The sequence below is a fragment of the Astatotilapia calliptera genome, chromosome 1 (genome assembly GCF_964374335.1).
Source record: "Astatotilapia calliptera chromosome 1, fAstCal68.1, whole genome shotgun sequence".
In the NCBI taxonomy this organism is placed as follows: domain Eukaryota; kingdom Metazoa; phylum Chordata; class Actinopteri; order Cichliformes; family Cichlidae; genus Astatotilapia; species Astatotilapia calliptera.
In genome coordinates this window covers 128,160-153,735 of record NC_137422.1, presented here as the reverse complement: position 1 = coordinate 153,735, position 25,576 = coordinate 128,160, and the positions used below count along the sequence as shown (strand labels likewise).

At 40.9% G+C, this 25,576-nt stretch overlaps 1 protein-coding gene across 21 annotated transcripts in view; it reads left to right on the top strand.

Annotated features, from left to right (window-relative positions):
* Positions 1 to 24,752, top strand: part of celf1 (cugbp, Elav-like family member 1) — a 55,601-nt gene extending 30,849 nt beyond the window's left edge. For 10 of the 21 annotated variants that reach the window (XM_026156258.2, XM_026156100.2, XM_026156622.2 and 7 more), the window contains 9 exons: positions 4,753 to 4,832; positions 5,213 to 5,374; positions 5,464 to 5,533; positions 5,715 to 5,837; positions 7,340 to 7,456; positions 9,285 to 9,470; positions 14,733 to 14,876; positions 18,683 to 18,855; positions 23,977 to 24,752. In XM_026156258.2, the coding sequence (XP_026012043.1) occupies positions 4,753 to 4,832; positions 5,213 to 5,374; positions 5,464 to 5,533; positions 5,715 to 5,837; positions 7,340 to 7,456; positions 9,285 to 9,470; positions 14,733 to 14,876; positions 18,683 to 18,810 (1,010 nt within the window). In that variant the 3' untranslated portion in view covers positions 18,811 to 18,855; positions 23,977 to 24,752. The remainder of the gene's footprint in view (positions 1 to 4,752; positions 4,833 to 5,212; positions 5,375 to 5,463; positions 5,534 to 5,714; positions 5,838 to 7,339; positions 7,457 to 9,284; positions 9,471 to 14,732; positions 14,877 to 18,682; positions 18,856 to 23,976) is intronic. The other 11 variants (XM_026156327.2, XM_080299661.1, XM_080304419.1 and 8 more) reach the window with 6 other exon arrangements.
* The last annotated feature ends 824 nt before the right edge of the window (positions 24,753 to 25,576 follow it).

Here is a 25,576-nt window from a genome sequence, read left to right as displayed (position 1 = left end):
AATAGGTCTCTTTGGTGATGATATAATAATATACTTACAGGATCCTGACACGACCTTTCCTCAATTGATTAAAGTATTTAAACATTTTGGTAAAAAATGAGGGTATAAACTAAACATCTTAAAGACTCACGTACTTTGTATGAACTATTCCCCCAGAGATTCAATTCAAAAGAAATATAAACTAAAATGGGACTCAAATAAGATCAAATATTTAGGTGTCTATCTAATCTGTGAATTAGGCACATTATATGAGGCAAATTATGGCAAGATTAGCAACGCGATTCAAAAAGATTTGACTAAATGGGCACCACTTGTCATGGATCTCCAGTCTATATACCAGACGTACAATTTGGCAAAAGTGATAAACTAGTGAGCAGATTTATTTGGAAAGCGACAAAGCCAAGAGTAAGATTTAAAACCCTCCTCCTCTTTCTTTTCCTAGTTGGACTCGCCCTCATGAATTTCAAGGAATACTTATATGCAGCCCAGCTGAGATATATTGTATACTGGTGCTCACCGGACTACACCTCAAAATGGAAACATATTGAGATAAATTATTGTTCATCATGTCAACCACAAGCAAGATTGGGAGAAGAAACTATACAGTCTACACATGCAAATCCTATTACTGAATTCACTATTAAACTCTGGTGGGTTATAGTGACGAAGTGTAGAATTGAAGAAGACTGCAAACTGTTGGTTTGGCCTGCATATTCTCAAAAATTCCTAAGTGGCTAATGGGATAGTACATTTTTAGGATGGATTAATAAAGGAATTATGGCAATGTGCACATTAATAGATGGGAAAATATTCAAATATTTCGACAAACTACACAGACAGTTTGGACTGGATAAATCAGACTTGTTTCCAATTAAGACACTTTTATAATACAGGAATCAGGAGGAAGGCCCTGAGGGAAGGTAGCCAGATAACAGAAATAATATCAGGTGCGTATAAAAATCTTCCATCAAAAATTGTATCAAAATTATATAATGGTCTGCGAAATTTGAATAGGAATGAAACATTATATATTAAACAAAAGTGGGGATTTGAATTACATCTTAAATTGTCAGAGGATGATTGGGGATTCACATGTCTCTCACAGCATAATTCCACTAGCTCTAGACAATGGAGAGAATATGGTTGGAAAAATGTAATTAGGTTTTTTATTACTCCTTATATCAAAAGCAAGCAGCTGAAAACACCCTAGCAATGCTGGAGACTATGTGGGGACTGGAACGCCACCATTCTCATGTGTTTTGGAAGTGCAAAAATGTCAAATCTTAGTGTATTGCGGTAACAATGAAGAAAGTATTTGGGTATGATGTGCCGTGCGAGGCCGAGTACTGTATTTTGGACTATTGGAAAAAAAAAACTTTGGCCCAGAGATTCTGTTCATTATGTTCCTTTTGTGTTCCTTCCCTTTTTTCTTTTATTTTTGTTTGTATGTTCTATAAACTTGGAAAAAGTAAAAAAAAATAAAAAGTATTAAAAAATATATATTTTTGACAGATTTTTGAGCACCGTGTACCACATAAAATTGTTTTGAGGTCTGTAAAAGCACAACCAGAATTCATACATAAGGTACACCGGATTATAAGACGCACTGTCAATTTTTGAGAAAATTAAAGGATTTTAAGTGCGCCTTATAGTGCGGAAAATACTGTACATTAGAGGCCAAGTAAAGCTAATTGGTTTCTCAAGTCCCGATTTGTAGCCTTGAGATGAGCGTTTCCACCGCTGCAAAAAAAACAAGGAAGGGCAACTCTGACTATGAAACCATGTGCTCATTGGCTAATGACTGACAATGCATTAGGCCAAACCGTTCGGTTCTGCAGATAATCTGCCATTTTGAAACATGGTCTAAGCAAAATTTACACAATAGACTCAGTTTGTTTTATTCAGTATCACCCAGAACAAATGACTAAGCCCATTTATTCACAACCAAAGTGTTTACCAAGGTCAAGATAGAAAATCTTTTTCCCATAGACTTCTGTAGGACCGGAAGTCTTTTTGTAGTCACAATCTGGTGACCCTCAGATATAATTTGGCACTTACAAATTGGCTTAATTTATTTGACCCCAAAGCTAGGCCCAACTTCTTTTTTTTTTTACTGACTTATTGCTGTCACCTTATAACAGTTGGCCTGGGCTCCAGCCTCAAACAAGCTGTGAAGTTTGACACAGGACCTGATGGCCCTTTGACTGGAGATTAAGGCTGCCACAAACAATTATTTTGATAGTCGACTAGTCACCGATTATTTTTGCGATTAGTCGACTAATCAGATCATCATCCATTGGACGTAAAACTACAGCTTATTGCACCAGCAGCATCTGCTCTTATATAACTATCATTAGCTTACAGCTTTAAGTGTTTAAGGTCTGTACTAACTAAAAATAAAGACAAGATGATAGTTTATTAAATTTTAATGAAATCTGCAGATTGTTTCGGTGAAGTTTAATAAACTCCTTTCTATCTAAAATATAACAGGACACCGGAGTAAATTCTCGAGCATCTCACACTTCTGATGATCAGCTGTCTGCTTGACGTTTATTCAGCTGTGTAAAAACTATAACTTTAATCTCAGCCAAACCGATTTACTCAGGAACAAATAAAATACTAAAATAAGCCAAACAATAACATTTTTAAGTTATCTAAGTGACTTATATATCATGTTTAACCTGAGTAGCGAAAGACCGCGGTGGGTTTGAAAACGATTAGCCGGGAGTCCGGTGTTCTCACGGTGCTAGTGAGCCTAGCGCCCGGCTCGCTATCGAGCTAGTGGGTAACAGACGTCTCCGAAAACGTCGGAGCGCTTTTGAAAATATTTGGTGTCTTGATAAACTGAGCAGATATTTGAGGTTTACACAGCTACATTCTCGGCTGAAAATATGTTAAACGTTTATTTTGTGACCCAGAAAGAATAATAAGAGTAATATTAAAACTAACCAGCTGCCGCCATTGTTGGAAACTGAGCTGGGCTGCGCTATGAATTCTGGGACACAGCTACTTCTTCTTCTTCGGGGTTTAACGGCAGCTGGCATCCTTGTACATGCAGTGCTGCCATCTCCTGTTTCAGTCCGTTATTACACTCTTAAATCCTGCTACTGATTCCTGCGTCTTTTGGGATCTTACAAAGCTTCAAACGACACGTCGACTTTTAATTAGTGGTCGACGATTTTGATAGTCGATGTAATCGTGACTAGTCGACAAATTGTGGCAGCTCTACTGGAGATCAATCAAAAGGAAGCTTCATCAAATATGGAAAAGGGCTCTTGTGTGCCAGATTACACAAGAACTGGGTCACATGGAGTGTAACTCCATCAGACTCAATCCAAATCCAAAAATTTCAGTTCAATTGTCAATATGGTATGTAAGAGGTCAGGAGAGGTAAAGTCATCCAGGTCTAAGACAATTTAGACTCACTTGAGGAATAAAGGTGGTCATAGTCTTACTAACTTTAACATGTTAAAATGTTTTAATAAATGTACTGAAACATATGCAAATAAAAAGAATAGGGATGGCACAGTATTGTAAATGCCTAGTATGGGCTGAAACCCAAATGTGGAAGCTCTGTGCAATGGCAAACCAAGCAGTTCTATATGTCCAAAGGTTTATAGACAACTAAACTGGGATGACGTAAAAAGTGACTAAGATTAAAGACTGATCTTATCCACCAGAAGATGCCCTCAACAGCTGAAAGCTCATACTTTTTCTTCGCTCTGCAGGTTTGATTCTAAAGAGACAACATTGATTATCAATTCAGTAAAATGCCCTGCTCTTTAACAGCTTTAAAGAACCATGATAGAAGTGAAGAAAAATGTTGTTTCGAATACCACAAAAATGTTAGAAGGTGAAAATACTATAAATAGGATAATTTGCATCATAGAGATCTGTTCTTAAACCATGTTTAGAGTCAAAAAGTGATATGACTTGGTTAGTTGGTCCCTGCTAATAGACTTACATTACCTAGGTAAGGTAACTAGTGACAGAACTCAGTGGAACACAAGGACACTACAACTAAAAAGCAGCCTAAGGTATCACTTTTGTACTTTAAAAAAACAAACAAATAAAAGATACACTGTCCGCTTTCACTGTCTGTTTCAGTGCAGTTCTTTCATTATTTGGTTAGCTGCACTGAAACAGGAAAATCTTACTGTAGCCTTAATGTTAGGGTTAGGGTAGGGTACAATAATACTAATTGTACAAAAAATACAATTAGCGGTACAATCGTCTGGAAAAGCAGATGTGTCCACAAGATGATATCATCACTATTTTATCCAATGCCAGGAACTGATGACCTACTGATTGAATTGAAATATAAAGATAAATTAGGACCTGGCGTCCACATATGTGGACATCACATTTTGGGTTATTTAGACCAAAATACTAAATTTTGCTCTACTTATGAGGACATTATGCTGCTACTGTTCTTTCAAAATTTTAAATGAATATCCTCATACGTGGCTCTCATTTTTATTAAAAACAAAAGTAAGGTAAAAAAAAAAGTCTGGTAATTCTTTGTTTTTACATTCATCGGGCCCCAATCAGCCCAAATATCAAAGAGAAATTAAAAATGCTGCCGTGGAAGAGTTCGGGTCTTAGGAGGTTAAATATGAATAATGAATCTTAATCAAAACCAAGTTCTCTTACACCAATAAACTGGAAAAGTGTATCAAAAATTTTGTTAAAAATAAGTGTGGTCTTACTGAAAGGTTAACAAAACTGATACATTTAGTTTCTTTCTTGCAGGTTGTGCGTTTGTGACATTCACAGCCAGACAAATGGCCCAGTCTGCTATCAAATCCATGCACCAGTCCCAGACCATGGAGGTGAAGTTTAAACTAAAAAAAAACTAATTTTGTCTGTGATTTTGATTTTAGAAGATCTGCATTCTGTTGTTTCCACTGGATAAATAGTTTCAAGGTTTCCCAGTATATGATTATTCACAGCAAGTGATTAACCATTGTCCTTGATGTAAATATGTAAGAAAAAATTGTGTATGTTTCTGTCCTGTTTGTTTGTATATGTGTCTTTCTGGCTGCTGTTACAACCAAATTTCCCCTTGTGGGACAATTAGAGGATTATTCAATTCTATTCTAGATTTTTTTTTAACTATTTGGTTACGTTACTTGGAATTTGAAAGATGCAGTTTAATAGTTTTGACCAGTAACCTGTCATGACCACAATGTTTTCCTGTGTTTGTGTTCAGGGTTGTTCATCGCCAATTGTAGTGAAATTCGCAGACACTCAGAAGGACAAGGAGCAGAAGCGCATGGCTCAACAGCTGCAGCAGCAGATGCAGCAACTTAGTGCTGCTTCCATGTGGGGTAATCTCACTGGACTCAACAGTTTAGGCCCACAGTACTTAGCAGTAAGTGTATATTTATCCAAAATGTAACAACCATTAGAAAACAAATTGACAAATTTAAATGTTATCTTCCATTTTTCTTCTTGCTTTAGCTCTACTTACAGTTGCTGCAGCAGTCTGCCTCCACAGGGAATGCACTCAACAACCTGCACCCTGTTTCAGGTACATATACACACATCCAAAAAATGTAAAGCTATATTACTGGCTACATAATAATCTCATTAATTATTTTGAGTTTAGATTCATCCCTTTGTTTATTGAGAAAGTTAAGTCCAGCCTTATATCTGTATAACTGATGATCTCTGTTGGGGAACTTAAACTTGCCTATTCATGTGTCTGTCAGGTCTTAATGCTATGCAGAACCTCGCTGCTTTAGCAGCAGCAGCAACTGCTACACAGGCCACACCTACGGGTTCTAGCGCCATGACGACATCTACTAGCCCACTAAGTGCGTTAACAAGCTCAGGTAAAAACCAAAACACAGAGTCTGTACTACAAAACTAAGGAAATTTAAGTTTGGTTGATTTCTTTGTTGTGACAATGAATGTTGCAAATGAATCGTATATCACTGGAAAGCCTATTTATGGTGCCACCTTTGTAAGAAAAACGTATTTTTGGGTTGAGCAGCAGAGGTTGAGTATGTAGGTTGTGCCCTGTAAAACTTAGTGGACACAGGTGAAAGAATATTGGCTAACCGGATAAAACAATACTGTGGATCCATCACAGAATGGCTATAAATACATACTTTCACAGAATTTAAAACTTTATATGCTCTTGGACCTGAAATTAAATGTCAGGTAATCTCTAATATAATGTAAAATACTGAACACCAGGATTTAAACTGTATATTAAACCCATTTGCTTTACAGCAAATTCATTTCTGTTCCACTACTGGCCTAATGCAAGAACTGCTCAATTAGGTAAGGAGAAACAATAGTCCATTAGTCCAAATACAACTTCATCCTCAAGAAGTATAGTATTGGTGCATTGTATAGTATAGTATTGCATAGTATTAGAGAACTGGAGCCAACGACCTTCACCTAAACCCAGTAAAATTTGATAAGATCATATCTGTGAAGGTTCTCAGTCATCCAGGTCATCATAGTTTAAGGAGCTTGGAAAGATGCTTTTTTCTTTCCAAGCTCCTTAGATTTGATAAGATTATGTTTGGGCTTTTGAGCAATAAAATTCAAGAAAGGCGTGTGCAAACTTAAGTTAAAAAAAAAAAAAAAAACCTGATTAAAAATATTTTATTACAATCGTGATGATTTGGGCCAATGCCTTTTTTTTTTCATATGCTTGAAAAGCAGCCAACACGTATACTGTATATGAAACACTTTGTCATGTAACAAAAACCAAAACCAAAAAAGCAAGACTTGAACCCCCCCAAAAAAACCAAACCTTATTATAGCAAGTGCTTTTGTTTAACGCTAGACTTGGCAAAGGGCTTATTTGGACCCCTTTGCATTTTAAAATGTAGCTGTCGAAGTAAAACTCCACCTAATTTCATGACTTTTCCAAAAATAGAATTGGGTCATGATACACTTTTTGGGTGTAGGGAATAAAAAGAAAAACGCATTGTAACAATTTATTTCCTTCAAGGGTGTAATTTTGACCCAATGGAAATTATTGTAAAATGCCTGGCTGCCTGGAAACATGTATTGTTTACACACATGATGATATTAAATCTACCATAACATGAACCAGAGCTGACTAGATGTGATTCATAGGTAAATATATAGCAGACTGTAGTAATGAAATCATTTAAATTACTTGTAAGACTAATAAAAACTAAACTAATAAAACCCTTAAAACATAAATCCTGGCTTTGTCAAATCTTCCTTGTGATTAGAATTGTGAAATTACTTTTAATTTTGATGTTTTCCATTCTTATAGTACTTTTAATGATGCAAGGTAAATTGTTCATTTCCCCTATTATTATATCATTAAAAGTAAATGTTTCCCAAGCAGGCTCCTCCCCCACCTCCAGTAGCAACTCCTCGGCGAACCCCATGGCTTCTTTAGGGGCCCTGCAGTCTCTGGCTGCTAGTGCTGGAGCTGGCCTCAACATAGGTTCCTTGGCAGGTAAAAACTCTTATCTGCATAGGCTGAAATATAGATTAATTTGAGGCAGTACGTCTGATATAAATCTTCATTTTCAGGATTTGCTTGTCTGTGCTTTTTGTTTTCATACGTTAATTCTGGCTGTAATCTGGCTTGTAACTGTTTTATAATAATCACTGCCTGTTGGATTGGATTGTACTTGAAGGACTAACTGTAAATAAGTTCCAAGTGCGTTGGCTCAGTGGTTCCTTCGGTGGTTCCTGCTAACTTGAGCAACTTAATCCATGAAATCTGTTGCATAAATAATTTTATTTGGGGGGGTTGTTTTGTTGTTGTTTTGTTTTGTTTTTTACTTTTCAGGCTGACTCATTAATTACAATTGTAAAACCAAAAGGGGGAAAAACTTACTTTTCCCTGGAACAGTCTCTCACAGTCTGTGTCTAAAACCTAAAAGAGGAATTATGGATTTGATCAACTGGTCTCTGAATGCTATTGACACCCTTTTCTCAACGAGAAGTCTGAACTCGGTGAGCCTGAGTGTCCTGGAGGTACTTTCCCTGCCGGATACACGATGGATGGGTGGCAGGAATGGAGGGTCGTGTGCCTGGCGGGACTGTCGATCAAGGATGCTGAAGATATCTACCTATTCGGAACCATGATAACAGGGTTCTGGCTGATCGGAGCTGGGTTGGCCCTGGCTTATCTGAGAATTAAGAAAGCGGAACCGGCTGTTCAAACCCCCCCAAGGCTGCCCGCTGGGATTGAAACGACGGGACGAGGCGTGAGTTCTCAAAATGGGCTCATTGAGTGCAGCACGGTTAAGACCTTGGAGAAGCTTGCGGCTGCCGTGAACACTCAAAATAAGACCTCTGAGCGCAAATTGGATTACATCTTGGAGAAGCTCACTGCGGTTGTGAGTTCTCGGAATCGGCTCTTTGAGCACAAGAATGACAACATCACGGAGCGTAAGGTTGATAACATCATGGAGAAGCTCGCGGCTCTCCACCGGGAGATTGAGAGACCAGTGTCGGACTGTAGAACAGCTTTGAAATTCATATAAGTTGTTCGCACTAAAGTATAAACCACCATCACTTCATGCGGATACCCCTTTGGCGCCAGCTGCGGTCTCAAGGCTGGAGCTGAACAATAACACCCTGATAACAGACTGTGCTTAGACTGTTTCTTCCCATTCTGCAAGGCCACCTGGGTTGGCTGGAAGACTGTTTACTTGGACAGTAAAGGACACTAAGGACACTGTCTCAGCTGAACTCTGGACACACACATACACTGATACACACTCATCCCCCCTCCCTTTCCAAACGCCTTCGACGCTTGTTCCCTCCTAGAGAACACGGCGGGTTTGGGCCCAGCGCTGGAAAAATAGCTGCAGGGCAGGATGGCTGCTGTGTTTGCTTGGGATTACTCCTCACCCCCCACCCACCCCTGTTACTGGTCACGTGCTCTATAATGTTGTGCTGTGGACATTTATGTGCTTTCTGTGCAGAGGAGTTTTTTTGTTTCCTGTTCTCATGCTGTCCTCCCAGGAGCTCAGCATGAGTAGAGGTCTCTTTTTTCCCCTCTTGGACTTTCCCATTGTTTTGTATTTCAGTGTTTTTCCGTAATACTACCGGTCCCCTACCTGTCTCCCCATGTGATGTCTGTGTTGTGCATGTAAGGTCGGGGGGAGGGGGTCGGTCCCATTTCACTGCAGGGCAACTTGCATGTGACAAATAAAGTTTTCTTGAATCTTGAACAGTGACAGCCTTTTGGCCTCTTTTCTGATTCTTAGTCTACTGAAGTTTGTACCACTGTGAACATACAGCTTTTTTTCTTCTTGTAACTGATGCAGGCATGGCAGCACTTAATGGCAGTCTTGGCTCTGGAAGTCTTTCTAATGGCTCAGGAAATACAATGGAGGCACTGAGCCAGGCCTACTCTGGCATTCAACAGTACGCCGCCGCCACCCTCCCTAGCCTCTACAACCAGACCATGCTATCCCAGCAGAATGTGTCAGCTGCAGGCAGCCAAAAGGAAGGTGAGTTTTGTTAGCTGGGAGTTTTGTTAGCTAATGCAATGACTGAGTGAAGTGGACACTTATTAAAGGCATTTATACAGAGGTTCAGTGTGTAACTATTAAAAAACAGAATGCAGCTCTACTGTATTAGCATGTTTTAATGTATTTTCTCTTTAATTCAGTTTTATCCAGCTTTTGCTTGATCAGTAATAAGCCTCATGAGTTGTAGGCTGTTTTTTCAATTAGGTCGTACCTATATGCCTTAGATGAAATAGATAAACCTACTGTCAGTTTTCTCACAATTTAACATAACTCAGGCAACAAGAGTAAACCATATGTAACTTGGAACCTCTCTAAAGGATTGTATTAATGACAAAGATGCACACACATGTTGTGCCATTTGGTTATGCAACTTTTTTTTTTTTACAAGAAATTATTCTACTTTCCAACCCTCACCCTTGGTCAGATCAAAAGAGACTATGTAGGGTCATGAATAGGGATGGGTACCGGTGTCCGGTACCATGATGGCACCGGTTCTGACATAAACGGTAGTAACCAGACCGAAAAGCAGCGCACATTTCGGTGCTTTATTTCGGTGCTTTTTTTTCCTGAGCTGTGATACACTTCTAGCCAATCACTTTACGTTTCCGAGGATAGTAGGCGGGGCCAGGTACGTACGTTCTTTTAGAGCAGAGCTACAGATTAAAAATGTCCAAGGCGAAGCGGTCAAAAGTCTGGCTGTACTTCACAGCAAAAGATGCAAACTCAGCAGCAACAAGTGCTTTAAGCTGATACTGTGATACTGTCAAAGGAGGTAACACCTCCAATCCAATGAAACACCTGGCGACGCATAGCGTTTTTTTTAAAAGCCCAGAAATGCGCCGTATTTGATAGCTTGCTGTGAGACCTCACACCGAGCGCATCTACTGCGGGTGGGTTGCCTGTTATGCAACATCCCCCAAAAACACGAAGAGGAGCGTCCTGGCCCCTAGCCCTGCCAGTGTAGCAGGAATGATGAGGATGATGCAGCAGCAGCCGTTCTTCTCTGCGTGAGTAGCTTAATGTTGTTAGTGTGTAATTTACGTTGAGTAGGCTAACCACGTTATTACATTAATGCATGTAAGGTGAACTAGCAAACATCATCATAGCTACATGCGGCTGTCTTCTTGTTTGATGGCAGATACTCCCTTCACCCTGGCCAAAAAGGCTAAAATGACCAAAGAAAAAGTGGAAAACAGTTAAACATGAGAGGTTTTTGGACAAAGTTTGTGTTTTTTCCATTGTTTAAGCACTGCTTCCAGCCAAGAGTGATACCATATATGCCCCATAGCTGCAGAAAAGGCTAACATTGTTATCTTTTTACAAAAAACAGCTGAGCATGAGAGGTTTTTGGACCAATTTTGTGTTCTCCATTCTTTAAGCACCGGTTTGAGCACCGTTTCAAAAGTACCGATTTGGCACCGGTATCGGATAAAACCTAAACGATACCCATCCCTAGTCATGAACAGAAGTGGGTAAAATGAGTTTCTTTTGTATGGTGGCTGTGCTCAGCATTTGCGGTAGAGAGAGTAACTCTGATATCCAAGCTGAGTGCTCATCAGAGTAGTGCTCCTGCTCCTTTGTGATGAAAGGAGACAGTTGAGGTGGTTCTGACCTCTGGTTTAGGATGCCTCCTGGATTTCTCCTTAGAGGTTCTCCAGGCACTTAGGAGCAGAACCCAGTTTCTGGGGAGAAGGATGTCTGGAATACTCTGCTCAGTCAGCTCAGTCATGATCTCCCTTTGAATACCCCTAAAGATGATTCATGGATGATTTTTTGTTTTAATTTTACAATTTTTCTCATTTGTTTTTTAATACTGTTATGCAATTTAAAATACTTGTTGACAGCTCTAATTCCTTCATCATTTTGAAGTAATTAAACATGGTAAATGTAACATGTAACAGTAAACAAGTAAACTAGCTGCAGAGATGTTACCATGCATCACCATTGTGCCTCTGCTTACCTACTAACAGTTAGCAACATTATTTGACTTTGATTTGATTTGATATACCTTTATTAGTCCCACAAGGGGAAATTTCATAAGGCTGCCGACCTATTGGACGCAATGGCGGCGCCATCTTACCCTCCGACCATACATACATTACACAAACATCACATGGGGAAGACAGGTCAGAGAGGTATAACAATGGAAAATGCACCACATGAGGAAAGATAAGGAGAAAAAATAACTCCCCCAGACTGAGCTCCAACAGGGAGATCAGTTTGAGAACAGAAAAAAACACCTCTGCACATGAAAAACCTCTTAATACACCAAAGAAACACATGACAAGCAACAGGGGTGGGTAAAGGGTGAGAGACAGCCGATTTAGACAGTACATCCGAGCCTGCGTGCGCTGGTCTCCATGATCCACAGCATCGGAAGGGAATAAGCGTCAAAGGCATTTGGAAAGGGAGGGGGGATGAGTGTGTGCATATCAGTGTATATGTGTGTGTGTGCGTGTCCAGAGTTCAGCTGAGACAGTGTCCTTCGCCCTGCCAGGCTAAGTAAACAGTCTTCCAGCCAACCCAGGTGGCCTTGCATGGAATGGGAAGAACAGACTCAACACAGTCGTTATCAGGGTGTTATTGTTCAGCTCCAGCCTTGAGACCGCAGCTGGCGCCAAAGGGGTCTCCGCATGAAGTGATGGTGGTTTATACTTTAGTGCGAACAGCTCATATGAATTTCAAAGCAGTTCTACAGTCCAACACTGGTCTCTCACTCTCCCGTTGAAGAGCCGCAAGCTTCGCCATACTTGCGCTCTGTGATGTTGTCATTTCTTGTGCTCAAGGAGCTGATTCTGAGAACTCACCACAGTGTGCCTCCCCGAGATGTCATCCGATTTGCGCACAGAGATGTTATTCCGAGCGAGCCCTTCCGAGATGTATCCAGTCTGCAGTCAGAGGTCTTATTCTGAGTATTCACGGCAGCCGTAGCCTCTCAAAGATCTTATCCGTGCTGCACTCAATGAGCCCATTTTGAGAAACTCACGCCTCGTCCCGTCGTTTCAATCCCAGCGGGCAGCCTTGTGGGGGTTTGAACAGCCGGTTCCGCTTCCTTAATTCTTTGATAAGTCAGGGCCAAGCCAGCTCCGATCAGCCAGAACCCTGTTACCATGGTTCCGAATAGGTAGATATCTTCAGCACTCAGGCTCACCCAAGCCCAGACTTCTCGTTGAGAAAGGGGTGTCAATTGCATTTAGGGACCAGTTGATCCAATCCATAATTCCTCTTTTAGGTTTTAGAGAACAGACTGTGAGAGAGTGTTCCAGGGAAAAGTAATAAAAAAACACGAGACTAGACAAGGACATAAGAGGCTAAGCAGGGAAGCTAAGGGAGAGGAGGACGAGAGGAGAAAAGTGCGACCGCCTTCGTCAAGAGCAAGAGCAGAAGGACATCAACAATTATCAACAATTATGTTATTGTCATTACATGTTTTCTGTGACAATCCTCCCTTACAGTTTTAGATTTTTGGAGTGCATTTTATCTCTCACATTTTCTGAATATGGTGTGTGAAACACTGAGTATGCCTTTAAATAAAAATTGCTGTTTAGCTACAACTAACTGTTAAGTTGTTAAGAGATGTGTGTAGTGTGTTTTAATGTCACTTTCTGATAAGGGTTTTGTCTTATTTTATTATGCTGCATCAGCCATGACTGGGTGCTGCACTAGTAAGATGTAACTATCTCTCTAAAATAACCTTGGCTCATCATGTCAACAGCTCAACTTATAGTAAAAAATAACTATAAGTGTGAAACTCTGGAGTGGCAAAGTATGCGCACAATTTCAAATTTGTGTTGAAATTTCAAGATTTCAATGTGTCTTTTTTGAAACATGAAAGTACACTACTTATGGCAACTGTGGCTCAGGGGGTTGGGAATCGCATCTGTAACCGGAAGGTCGCCGGTTCGATCCCTGGGCTCTCTGTCCTGGTCGTTGTGTCCCTGGGCAAGACACTTTACCCTACTTGCCTACTGGTGTTGGCCAGAGGGGCCGATGGTGCGATATGGCAGCCTCGCTTCTGTCAGTCTGCCCCAGGGCAGCTGTGGCTACAACCGTAGCTTGCCTCCACCAGTGTATGAATGTGAGAGTGAATGAATAGTGGTATTGTAAAGTGCTTTGGGTGCCTTGAGAAGCGCTATATAAATCCAATCCATTATTATTATTACTACCGGTCAAGGTTTTTATAACACCTCAATTTTTCCAATTCCAATCGAAAATTATGCAGTTTAACGTCTCATTGCACTCTGAAATGAAAGGAGTCTTCGTAGTTGAAACTGAGACTCGCTTACTACAACCACTATTAAGCTGTGCTTGAAGCTGTTGTCCTGTGAGCCGCCTGTGATAACTCTCAGAAACGTGTACTCTGATTCAGTTGTGGCTTTCGGTCTCCCAAACCTCTTCCAGTCAAAGTTTCTTCCTTTTAAGTGTGAAGGAAACTGTATTCACTGACACCCATTTTGTGTTCCCTAAAAAACAGGCCTTTTGTATAATTCTGAAATGTACATTATTTTTTGGTTTTGGCTAACCTTACCTTTTGTTTTAACCTTGGCAGTTCACCACTTACCTTTGTACCATTTCAAGCTAATCACTGAACTTGAACGACTTGAACTGCAATAAATAGCTGGAAAAATTGGAGTGCTCTAAAACGTTTGACCGTTAGTGTATATGGACTGCTTTTTCAGTGCTTTTTCTGCTTTATGTGAAATTTTCATTTCTTATAATGCAGCTGAATTCACAGTGTACTTGTTCTTATTTACAGATAATTTTCTAAGTGGCCTGTTTTTTTTTCTTTTGTGACACACGCTGGAATGAGACTAAAAATTGCAGTTGGTCAGTTTATTAGGAAGCTGCTGGGCTGCAGAGAAGTTCTGATATCGCATTTTTGTGTTATGGAAACTGTCAAATAAGACAAAGTAAACAAAATCAGGTTGGCTATGAGCTTGTCTCTGGAGATGTGCAGCCAGTGTTTGTGTTTTTAGAAGCAGTGCATATATGTTTTGTAAAACACAAGAATCTGTTAAAAAGCAGCTCTGAACCATATTATTAAAAACTTTTAAGAATCTGTTAACCAGGCTCTGCATGACTCGATTAAACAGTTTGTTACAGTCTGTCAATCAGATTTTTTTTTCTTTGCATGAATACAAAAAATGTGACTCTATTTTTAAAAGCTACGTGAATTCATAATGATAGTCCTGTTAGAATATTACTGTGTTTTATACTTGTATAATTTTCTTTGTTTGGCAGGTCCAGAAGGTGCGAATTTGTTCATTTACCACCTGCCCCAGGAGTTTGGAGATCAGGATCTGCTCCAGATGTTTATGCCCTTTGGAAATGTAATCTCTGCAAAAGTCTTCATTGACAAACAGACTAACCTCAGCAAATGTTTTGGTGAGTTCATGTACGTTTTTATATATATATACATATATATACATATAAATATACACATATACACACACACATATATATATATATATATATATGTATGTATATATGTATGTATATGTATGTATATATATATATATGTAGCAGCTGGATAGCGTAGTGGTTAAACTACACGCCTTTGGAACAGAGGATCGCAAGTTCGATTCCTGCCTGGGGCGTCTGTATCCAGTAAGGGTCCTAAGGCTAGACCCCCTATGCTAAGCAAGCCTACCGCAGACATGAGCGAGACAGATAAATATGAAGGCATGCCGGCTCGGACGTCGCCCGGATCAACAAGGTCCGCGTCAGGTGTTGAGGAACCAGGGCACCCTGACGAAAAGTGGGCTACTGGAACAAGAAGGCATCGGTGGGCAAGGGACGAAAACAGGGCGTTGTTGGAATGCTACTACGCAAGTAACCCCGGCGGAAGGGGCTACATGAATAGGATGAGGGACCTATGGATTCTTCGATACCCAACATCCACAATGACGGCGAAACAACTAGTAGCTCAGTGTTCCAACATTCGAAAGAAGGGACTGCTCTCACAGCTAGAGATTGACGAGGTACAACACAAATGCTACGGCAAGGAGGAGTCAGGACGCCAGGTCAGGGGGGAGATATCATCACCCCCACCCGAGATTGGGTACATAGCCCCAAGTGCGATAGGAGAAGGATCGTTGAGTGCGAGAGGAACTGACCTGAAAAATAGGATCATGGCCAAGCTTGAAACCTGGATCCCCCGTAGCCGGTTACCAAGATTACGTGAAGTACCCTCAGAAGGTCTGCTAGATGATGTTAATGCAGCACTACGGGCAATACCTACAACCACAATTACCGACACTAACAAGCTGATCTACAATACGGCAGCAGTGATCAGTGAGATGCTTGGTTACAAGTTGAACAGCCACAAGGGGCAGTACCCTCCATGGAGAAGGAGGCTAGAGGGCAAGATCAAAGTAGCACGGAGGGAGGTTAGCCAACTAACGGAGTTGCAGAAAGGTGCGACAAATAAGGTGCCTAAGAAATACAGCAAGCTGTCCATACCTGAGGCCTTGGAAACTGCCAAGCAAAGACTCACAGCCTTGGCCAGCCGCTTGAGGAGGTACACCAGAGAGATAGAAGGCAGGAGAATAAACCAGCTGTTCTCCACAGAACCAGCAAAGGTGTACTCTCAGTGGCAAGGGAACAATAAGAGAACAGCACCACCAAGGCTGGAGACGGAGCAATACTGGAAGAGCATATGGGAGAAGGATGCAACCCATAACGGCAATGCACAGTGGCTAGTGGATCTGAGGGCAGACCACAGCGACCTCCCTGAACAGGGTCCAGTAACCATCACAGTGGCAGATATCCAAGAAAGGGTCTCCAGTATGAAGAGTTGGACAGCACCAGGGCCCGACATGGTTCACGCCTACTGGCTGAAGAAGCTGACTGCACTCCACGAGCGTCTGGCAGCACAAATGAACCAGCTGCTAGTTAACGAGAGACACCCGGAATGGCTAACTGAAGGCCGGACGGTCCTGATCCCCAAGGACCCCAAGAAGGGACCGGTCCCCTCCAACTACCGACCAATAACCTGCCTCAGTACTACATGGAAGCTCCTGTCAGGCATCATATCGGCTAAGATGAACAGGCACATGGGTCAATACATGAGCGGGACACAGAAAGGAATTGGCAAGAATACCAGAGGTGCAAAACACCAGCTACTGGTAGACAGAACAATCAGCCGAGACTGCAAGACCAGACTGACCAACCTGTGCACTGCCTGGATTGATTACAAGAAGGCCTATGACTCAATGCCCCACAGCTGGATACTGGAATGCCTAGAATTGTACAAGATCAATGGGACCCTAAGAGCCTTCATCAGGAACTCAATGGGGATGTGGCGTACAACACTAGAGGCCAACTCCAAGCCCATAGCACAAGTTACCATCAAGTGCGGGATCTACCAAGGAGATGCTCTGTCCCCACTGCTGTTCTGCATAGGCCTGAACCCCCTCAGTGAGATCATTAACAAGACTGGCTACGGATACCGACTACGGAACGGAGCAGTTGTCAGCCACCTCCTGTACATGGATGACATCAAGCTGTATGCCAAGAGTGAACGAGACATCGATTCACTGATCCACACTACCAGGCTATACAGCAATGACATTGGAATGTCGTTCGGACTGGAGAAGTGTAGTCGGATGGTAACAAAGAGAGGGAAGGTAGTCAGAACTGAGGGGATTGAACTACCAGAAGGCAACATTGCAGACATAGAGGACAGTTACAAGTACCTGGGGATCCCGCAGGCAAATGGGAACCATGAAGAGGCCGCTAGAAAGGCTGCAACCACCAAGTACCTGCAGAGGGTCAGGCAAGTCCTGAGGAGTCAGCTGAATGGTAAGAACAAGATCCGGGCCATCAACACATACGCCCTGCCCGTGATCAGGTACCCTGCTGGGGTAATAGGCTGGCCAAAGGAGGAGATAGAAGCCACTGACATAAAGACAAGAAAGCTCCTGACCATGCATGGAGGGTTTCACCCCAAGTCCAGCACCCTGAGGCTGTACGCTAAGCGGAAGGAAGGGGGCCGGGGACTGGTGAGTGTCAGCACCACAGTCCAGGATGAGACAAGGAACATCCAAGAATACATTGGGAAGATGGCCCCAACTGACCGAGTGCTCAGTGAATACCTCAGGCAGCAGAAACCCAAGAAAGAGGAGGGAGACGAGGAACCATCATGGAAGGACAGGCCCCTGCACGGTATGTACCACCGGCAGATAGAGGAGGTGGCTGATATCCAGAAATCCTACCAGTGGCTGGACAAAGCTGGACTGAAAGACAGCACAGAGGCACTAATCATGGCAGCACAAGAACAAGCTCTGAGTACAAGATCCATAGAGGCTGGGGTCTATCACACCAGGCAAGACCCCAGGTGCAGGCTGTGTAAAGATGCCCCAGAGACAATCCAGCACATAACAGCAGGGTGCAAGATGCTAGCAGGCAAGGCATACATGGAACGCCATAACCAAGTGGCCGGCATAGTGTACAGGAACATCTGTGCCGAGTATAACCTGGAAGTCCCGAGGTCAAAATGGGAGATGCCCCCAAGGGTGGTGGAGAATGACCGAGCTAAGATCCTGTGGGACTTCCAGATACAGACGGACAAAATGGTGGTGGCTAACCAACCGGACATAGTGGTGGTAGACAAACAGAAGAAGACGGCCGTAGTGATCGATGTAGCGGTTCCGAATGACAGCAATATCAGAAAGAAGGAACACGAGAAGCTGGAGAAATACCAAGGGCTCAGAGAAGAGCTCGAGAGGATGTGGAGGGTGAAGGTAACGGTGGTCCCCGTGGTAATCGGAGCACTAGGTGCGGTGACTCCCAAGCTAGGCGAGTGGCTCCAGCAGATCCCGGGAATAACATCGGAGATCTCTGTCCAGAAGAGCGCAGTCCTGGGAACAGCTAAGATACTGCGCAGGACCCTCAAGCTCCCAGGCCTCTGGTAGAGGACCCGAGCTTGAAGGATAAACCGCCCGCAGGGGCGTGCTGGGTGTTTTTTTTTATATGTATGTATATATATATATGTATATATGTATATACGTATACATATATATATATATATATATATATATATATATATATATATATATGTATGTGTATATGTATATACGTATGTATGCATATAAATATGTTTTATTTGCAACAATTGGTTTTCTTCCGCACATTGAAAATACCTACTGCAAGCTGCCTTGAGCTGCTCTTAGTGTTTCTTTCTTCTCTAGGCTTTGTGAGCTACGACAACCCAGTGTCATCACAGGCAGCCATCCAGGCAATGAATGGTTTCCAGATTGGAATGAAAAGGCTGAAGGTGCAGCTGAAGCGCTCAAAGAATGACAGCAAGCCCTACTGAAGGAGCTGAGACACTACAGGCTTAGTTAGGCAGGGTGGTGTTATGGTAAGTGTAGTGTGAATAACCAGCTGAGACTGATGCACTCAGAAACTTGTCTGTGTGCTACAGGGCTGCTTCACTGCTCCTCGTGGCCATTAGAAAACATGTCAGGACAAAGACAGACGTGAAGCTACATGACAAGTTTTGACACTAGCCTGGATTCTCCCCATGTTCTTTTGTGGTGTATGCACTTTTTCTTTTTAACAAAAAAGAGAAGCAGTTGTGTTAGTTTGCTGTGGTAGAAAGTAACACATATGAGTCATTTGTCAAGAAATGTTGCATGCTGACTATCAGATGCCAAATCTCTCTGTTGCCACTTCCTGTTCACCTTCTTCCTCTTTGACACATTTAATGTTAAAAACCAGGCAGCAAATGGGAAAGACAAATCTCTATTTGATGTGGTTTTCCCTGCTATCGCTTGAAATGGAGACCAAATAGTGATAGACACCTGTATTGTTTATCAGACTTATTTGTCAGGGTAGGCACAGAAGATCAGATTGTCAAGGTGGAGCACCACCAGTACGTGCAACTGGCATTTGGACTTAAGTGTTTTCGCATGTGTATGCGTGTGTGTTAAATCACTGATTTCTGCAAAACTTAACAAGCCTGTTGTTGTTCTACCCTTTTCTCTGGCATTTTGAAAGAGTACCTGTGATTTTTGTGCGCTGGCAAGACTGTATTCCGTTTTAGCATTACTTTTAGGCTACGTCCACACGTACACAGGTATTTTTGAAAACACAGATTTTCCGTTTTCGTTTTAAAAAATAATCCCGTCCACACGTAAAGGTAGAAATGAAGGAAAACACTGCTAGGAACATGCCAAAGCAACAGGTGGCGACATATTCCTAACCGTGCAGAAATGTTGGCCAATCAGAAGTCTAGAAGCCTCGGTGGGAAAAAGTAAACAAAGCTGGGGCATAGAAGCAGAACCGAGTCGTATGTGTGGAGGGACAGTAACTGTGTATATATGTGAGCATTTAAACACTGCAGAGAGAACAATTAACAGTATTGTAGAAATTCATTTCACCGAAACAATAACGTGGCGCACAGTGTGACGTCAAAGGCGCACACCTTTGACGCTGCGTTTTCTGCATTTTCTCAGTTTTTCTCGTCCACACGTAAATGCAAAAACGGAGTTTTCAAAAATATCCACCCTGGCCGGAGTTTTTAAAAATCTCAGTTTTCAGTGACCAAAAACGGCGTTTACGTGTGGACGAAAGGTGCAAACGCATAGAAAAATCTGCGTTTTCAAAAATACCCGGGTACGTGTGGACATAGCCGTAATCGAGTCACTTTCATGTTTGATTATATTACATCTGTTGTTTGTCAACAGCAACAGTTTTATGGTGAACACTAATTGAGAGGCCTCAGGGGGTGAGTGTAGTGTAGTGTAGAAACAATGACCAATTATACTTGATATGGAATTATACTTCATGTATAATCAGTACATTTAATAAAACATGCAGTTGAGATGTAGATCAACCTGGGTGAAACATCAGGGACTGAGCTGATGTGATCTATGAAGCTTAACTGTCAACTTTAACAAGCAATAACCCCAACTTTCACAATAAATCCAAAGTTGAATGACTTCTTTCAGTTGCTTAAAATTCTGTGCAATGTGAACATGATGGTTTTCATTACTACATTTTGTTTTAGTTTAGTTTTCCACCAGCCCTCCCTTTTCATGATAGCTATCAGCTAGCTGACCTCAAGGGCTAGAGACTTTCTATATATTGTGCAAGATTGTCCTGGCAGCTCTCTGAAATGCCAGGAAATTATATTGTGTTTTTGTTTTTTGCATGTTTCGTTGTACATAGAGCTAGGAAGGAAGATAAATGTTGAGATATATATTTTAATCGTAATGCTTTTTCTATTTTCATAGAGATTTTATACTTTCTGTAAGTCTTGGGGAACTATTATTATTTAAATATTTATCTGATGGGAAATTATGAAGAAAATGTGGAATCTGCCACCTCACTTCATCTCTTGGTGTGTGTCCTAGACTTGCCTGTTGAACGTTGTTTCCTTTTGCTGGTGTGTATTACATGACATTGTGGCACGAGCTGTATATGAAGGATCCATCCGATACTTTTGCTAGAATATTAATAATAATTTAAAAATAATACCAAGGATACGTTCAAAACTGAATTATTTGCAGAGGGGCTACCATGGGGAGTATTAATACATCCAGGGTACCCACGTATTTCATCAGTGTTTAAAGTCTTTCAAGACAAGGAAGTTCCATATTAAAGGAAAAACATTTGTTTAGCATAGCTTGATCAGCTTTTCTGCTATAAGTTACGTCCTAGAGCAGGGGTAGTGAACTCCAGGTTTCGAGAGCCGGTGTCCTGCAGTTCTAGGTTCCCTACTCCTGCCCTAGAGAGTAACTGTTTGGGCACTTCCACATCTTTGTGTTCCCTGGGCTCTGTCCTTTAGGACTGTCATGTACTGTCTAATTGGACTAGGTATAGTATATTACTGAATTCTCAAATGAAAGGCTAAGACTTGGCATTTTAAAGTCATGCCTATTATTTGTAAATAATAAGGCAGAGAGCCTGGGGGACACGAGTATGTGTTATTGTCAAAATACAAATCTATAATAAAAGTACATTGATGTATTGTATGCATTTACATGGTGGCAGTTAACTATGTATTGAGAATGTAACCTTATAAAAGAACTGGACGTGCCTCATTTCACTCCATTTTTCGTCCCCATTTGTTTAGCTCTTTCGTCTTAAAAGGATCTATCTGAATGTGTCCTTTGAGGAGAGGGCCCTTAACGTATGAGAGATCAGACCTCACACAATGTGATAATACTCTGGGCTCTCAGTCATTAATTGAAATTTTTTTTTTAATTTATTTAAAAAAATTTAAATCACCTGCCAAATATTGTCTAGGTTGCCCTTGTGCATGACCTGGATGACTAAGAACCTACACAGACATATGGTTCACTGGTTTGATTAGAATAGTTTTTGAACAGCTATTTGAATCTATAGCAGTTAGGAGTATGGGCTTCTACAATCAGTTCATCCAGTGTTAGTTTAGCACTATGCAAATACCAGACTTTATAACGCTGAGTAAATTAGAAACTGAACTATCAGAAACAAGGTAGAACTGTAAGATAGAATGCAAGATAACTAGTTTATTCCAATAAAGGCATGGAAATCATGCCTAACTTGATCCAGAGGTATAATTAATGTGAATGTCACATCCATCTTAATAATTTTTACTAAAATGTTTCAAGAAGGCCTTATTCAATTAGTCTGGATTAAAACTGTGCTCATGGCTAGGATAATTAAGAACTGTGACAGAAAGATAGGCCTGAGCACTCACAGGACAGATGCAGTTACATTTTCATATTTTACGGAAATTAATGTTCAACGTTCTTGAATCTTCAAATGAATAAATAGAGAGAGGAATTGACAGGACACACATGATTGTTCTCTTAGTATTTAGGTATAAACACCAAAGCCAGCAACACCAAACAAAGATGAAAACCAGCACAAAGAGACTTCAAAGCGACCACCACAGTGATTCTACTTTAGAAACAGTTTGGTACCTGTTGAAGTTCAGCAGCGGCTGGCTTTGCCACAAATGACAGCTCACTTTATCACTGCCCTGGGCTGTGGTCGGCATTTTACTCAGCTTTAACATAACCCAACTTAGTTTTAGATGCTGTCTATGCAGATGCTTGTGAAGAGCCCAAGTTGTGTTCAGAGTTGTTTCTGTCCTGGAGCAGTCTCCACTTCTCGTACTTTTGAGCAATAAAAATAAAAGAAATGTCCATGTCCACGCTGGAGCTGTGCCACTATTTTCCTCCGACGACACATGAACTGAAATCAGCTGGTTTCAGTTTCAAAATTGCAAGAGTTGATAAGCGGGATCGATAGTCAGGCAGACTAACGAAGGAATTTGGCTACATCCCTATGAATAAAACCACTAACTGTTAGTGGTGTGCGATACTGCATATTTTGGTATCAATCCCATACCAAGGAAATACGGGCCAGTATCGCTCGTACCGATACTTTTCAACAAATAAAGTGGATGCGTCATTGAATTGCTAAATCTCAATTAATTACCTTGACTTTAAGTGTTTTTTGTGATTATAGTTTTTTATTATTAAAATAGCTAAAACCCAGGACATAATTTGGACAAAGTTTATAATTAAATAGATTAAATAATTAAATAGAAAATGCTAATATAAAATTAATATTATCACTTTTTTTTTTTTTTTAGAAAAATCTTTAATTAAAAAGTGAACGCAAACCAGTTAACAAATTAAAACAAACAAGTACTGTTGAGAAATAATAATACAAAAATTACAATTAAAATTCCCAACAACAAAAAAAACAACTGGTGAAAATATAAATAATATGTAAACAACAACAACCCCCAAAGCGTCTAAGCCATGTCACGTGACGGCCCAACATCTAAACACAAGAGGGGTGAAGTGGAGCTGACACAGCAGCGGCGAGTCCAGCGACCTGGCTGTTTTGTCTTTGCCGAAACCACAGCATTGCAAACAAGCAGAACTTAAAGTAAAGAATCGATCTCACCAGGCCAGTATCGATCCGATACAGATGCCGACTTGGCATCGATACAATCGATATTTGGATCGATTTGCCCTCCACTACTACCTGTCTCAACAAACATTTGTTCTAAGTTTTTAAAGTAATGCAGATTTCCAGATGCACTTAAATGAATGTTGAACATCATCAGTTCCACTTTCCAGTTAGCTGATTTTAATAGAAGATGTGTGCAGCATGTTACATCAGGTACTAAAATGTTAAAGATGAGGCTTAAAAAGGTACTACCTCCGTAACACCCTGTGGTCTCCTTACATGATTAGCTGTGTTTGTTTGCATGTTGTCACTGATTTTGTGCTGGCACCACATTTATAGCTGTTCTATATGTGTGAATCTGCTGTTGTCATCCACCTCAGTTTCTAGTAACATGCTCATCATCCTCACTCTGTCCCTGAAAATGGCTACTGAGTTTTTAGACTTTAGTAAAGCACCATGATAAATGTGATTATTGTCAGTTTCTTTTCTCTCTCCTGTCTGTGTTCCATTACTGTGTAACCAAGGTTTGTCTCCCTGTTGTGCATTTTTTTCTTTGTTTTTCTAGATCTCTTCCTGTTTGCCCTAGCATGTTGGTGTGGCGTCACAGCTCATCGTCCAGTCCTTGTCTACTGCGCTTCACTGGTGCTTCCAATTTCACATTTGACGTTGTAGTTGACGTTGATTGCCCAAAAGGTTTTGTTGTTTCCTATGTCCTATGTGCTGCCAAAATAGGCACTAGAAAGGTTGCCTCTGAGCATTTTTGAATGTTAAAATTTATTACAAGCAAAAGAAAATCTATTTTTCTAGAATAAGTAAAATAACCACTCAATTAAAAAACAATTCAGTTTAATAAGAGTCTCTAGTTTGTTTTTATTGACTGTACGATGGAGCAATTTTTCCAGTGCCTCTCTTTTTTGGTTTTGTTATGTTTTTTGTGGAAAAGCAGCTAATCTCTTTAGATTATGTTGTATGTGAGTGCTCGTGTGTGCCTTATTAAAAAAAAAGAAAAAGAAAAGAAAAAAGTCAAAGAAATTGGTGATGACATGTTGTTGTACTTGTGCAATTCCTTCTCCTCTGGAGTTCCCTTTTGAGTGATATGAGGAGGAAACATTCATAATTGTAAAAATGTTTTTTTTCTTTTGACTTATTGTCTCAAAGCACATGATGCTGTTTTACTCTTGTTTCTGCAGATAATCGGATATAGAGGAGAATATTTTGTCAGGCCTGTTTTAGTTTTATTAACTACACTGAAACTTTTGAAAAAAATATCAAGAAAAATGAATATGTTTGTTAAGTTTGCTAAGTTAAAAAAAATAAACTTGTGCCAAATGTTTTGCGCAATCAGTATTCCTCCTTTTCAGGACTTTTGATTTGAGGTGTTTTTACCAAATGCAGTCCGTAGACCCTACAGACCCACATTTATATGGGCTGCAGTTCGTTTCCTTGACTAATGGATCAGTATTGCTCCAGGTAGGGCTGGGCCATATTATACGTTTCATGATAATACCGGTACAATGTTAAGCAATGATAAGAAAATGAAATATTGCAATAGATTATGAGTAAAACGCGCATGCACAATGCTTTTGTTTTCATACACACATGACGGAAAAAGCATGGGAGTGACGGAGAATGAGAAGGGCAAAAGCGGATCATTGAATGAAACAGATGAACCAGAATTGGTTTGTAGAAATGCAACTTCAGTGATGTGGAACTGGTTTGGTTTTCGTCCATCAGAAAGCCACCAAAGCACTTTTTTTTCCTTTGTAGAACATGCAAGCGGGCTGTCGTTATTACCGTATTTTTCAGACTATAAGGCTCTCTTTGACAGTGCACCTTATAATCCGGTACGCCTTATGTATGAATTCTGGTTCTGCTTACTGACCTCCAACTGATTTTATGTGGCACACAGCGCTCAAAAATCTATCAAAGAATGTTTTTGTATGACTTTGGTAAGCTACAAAGCCCCACCGCTTGTCAGAGCATTACGGCTACTGTAGTCAGGAGCCTCACAGTAATACATACTGTGCTTCAACATAATATTACCATATTGTGTGTGTGTAAGGACTCCAAAATGGCACCTGTTAAGAGACATGCTTATGAAGCGGATTTTAAACTCAAGGCTATCAGTCACGCAGTAGAACATGGGAATAGAGCAGCTGCGAGAG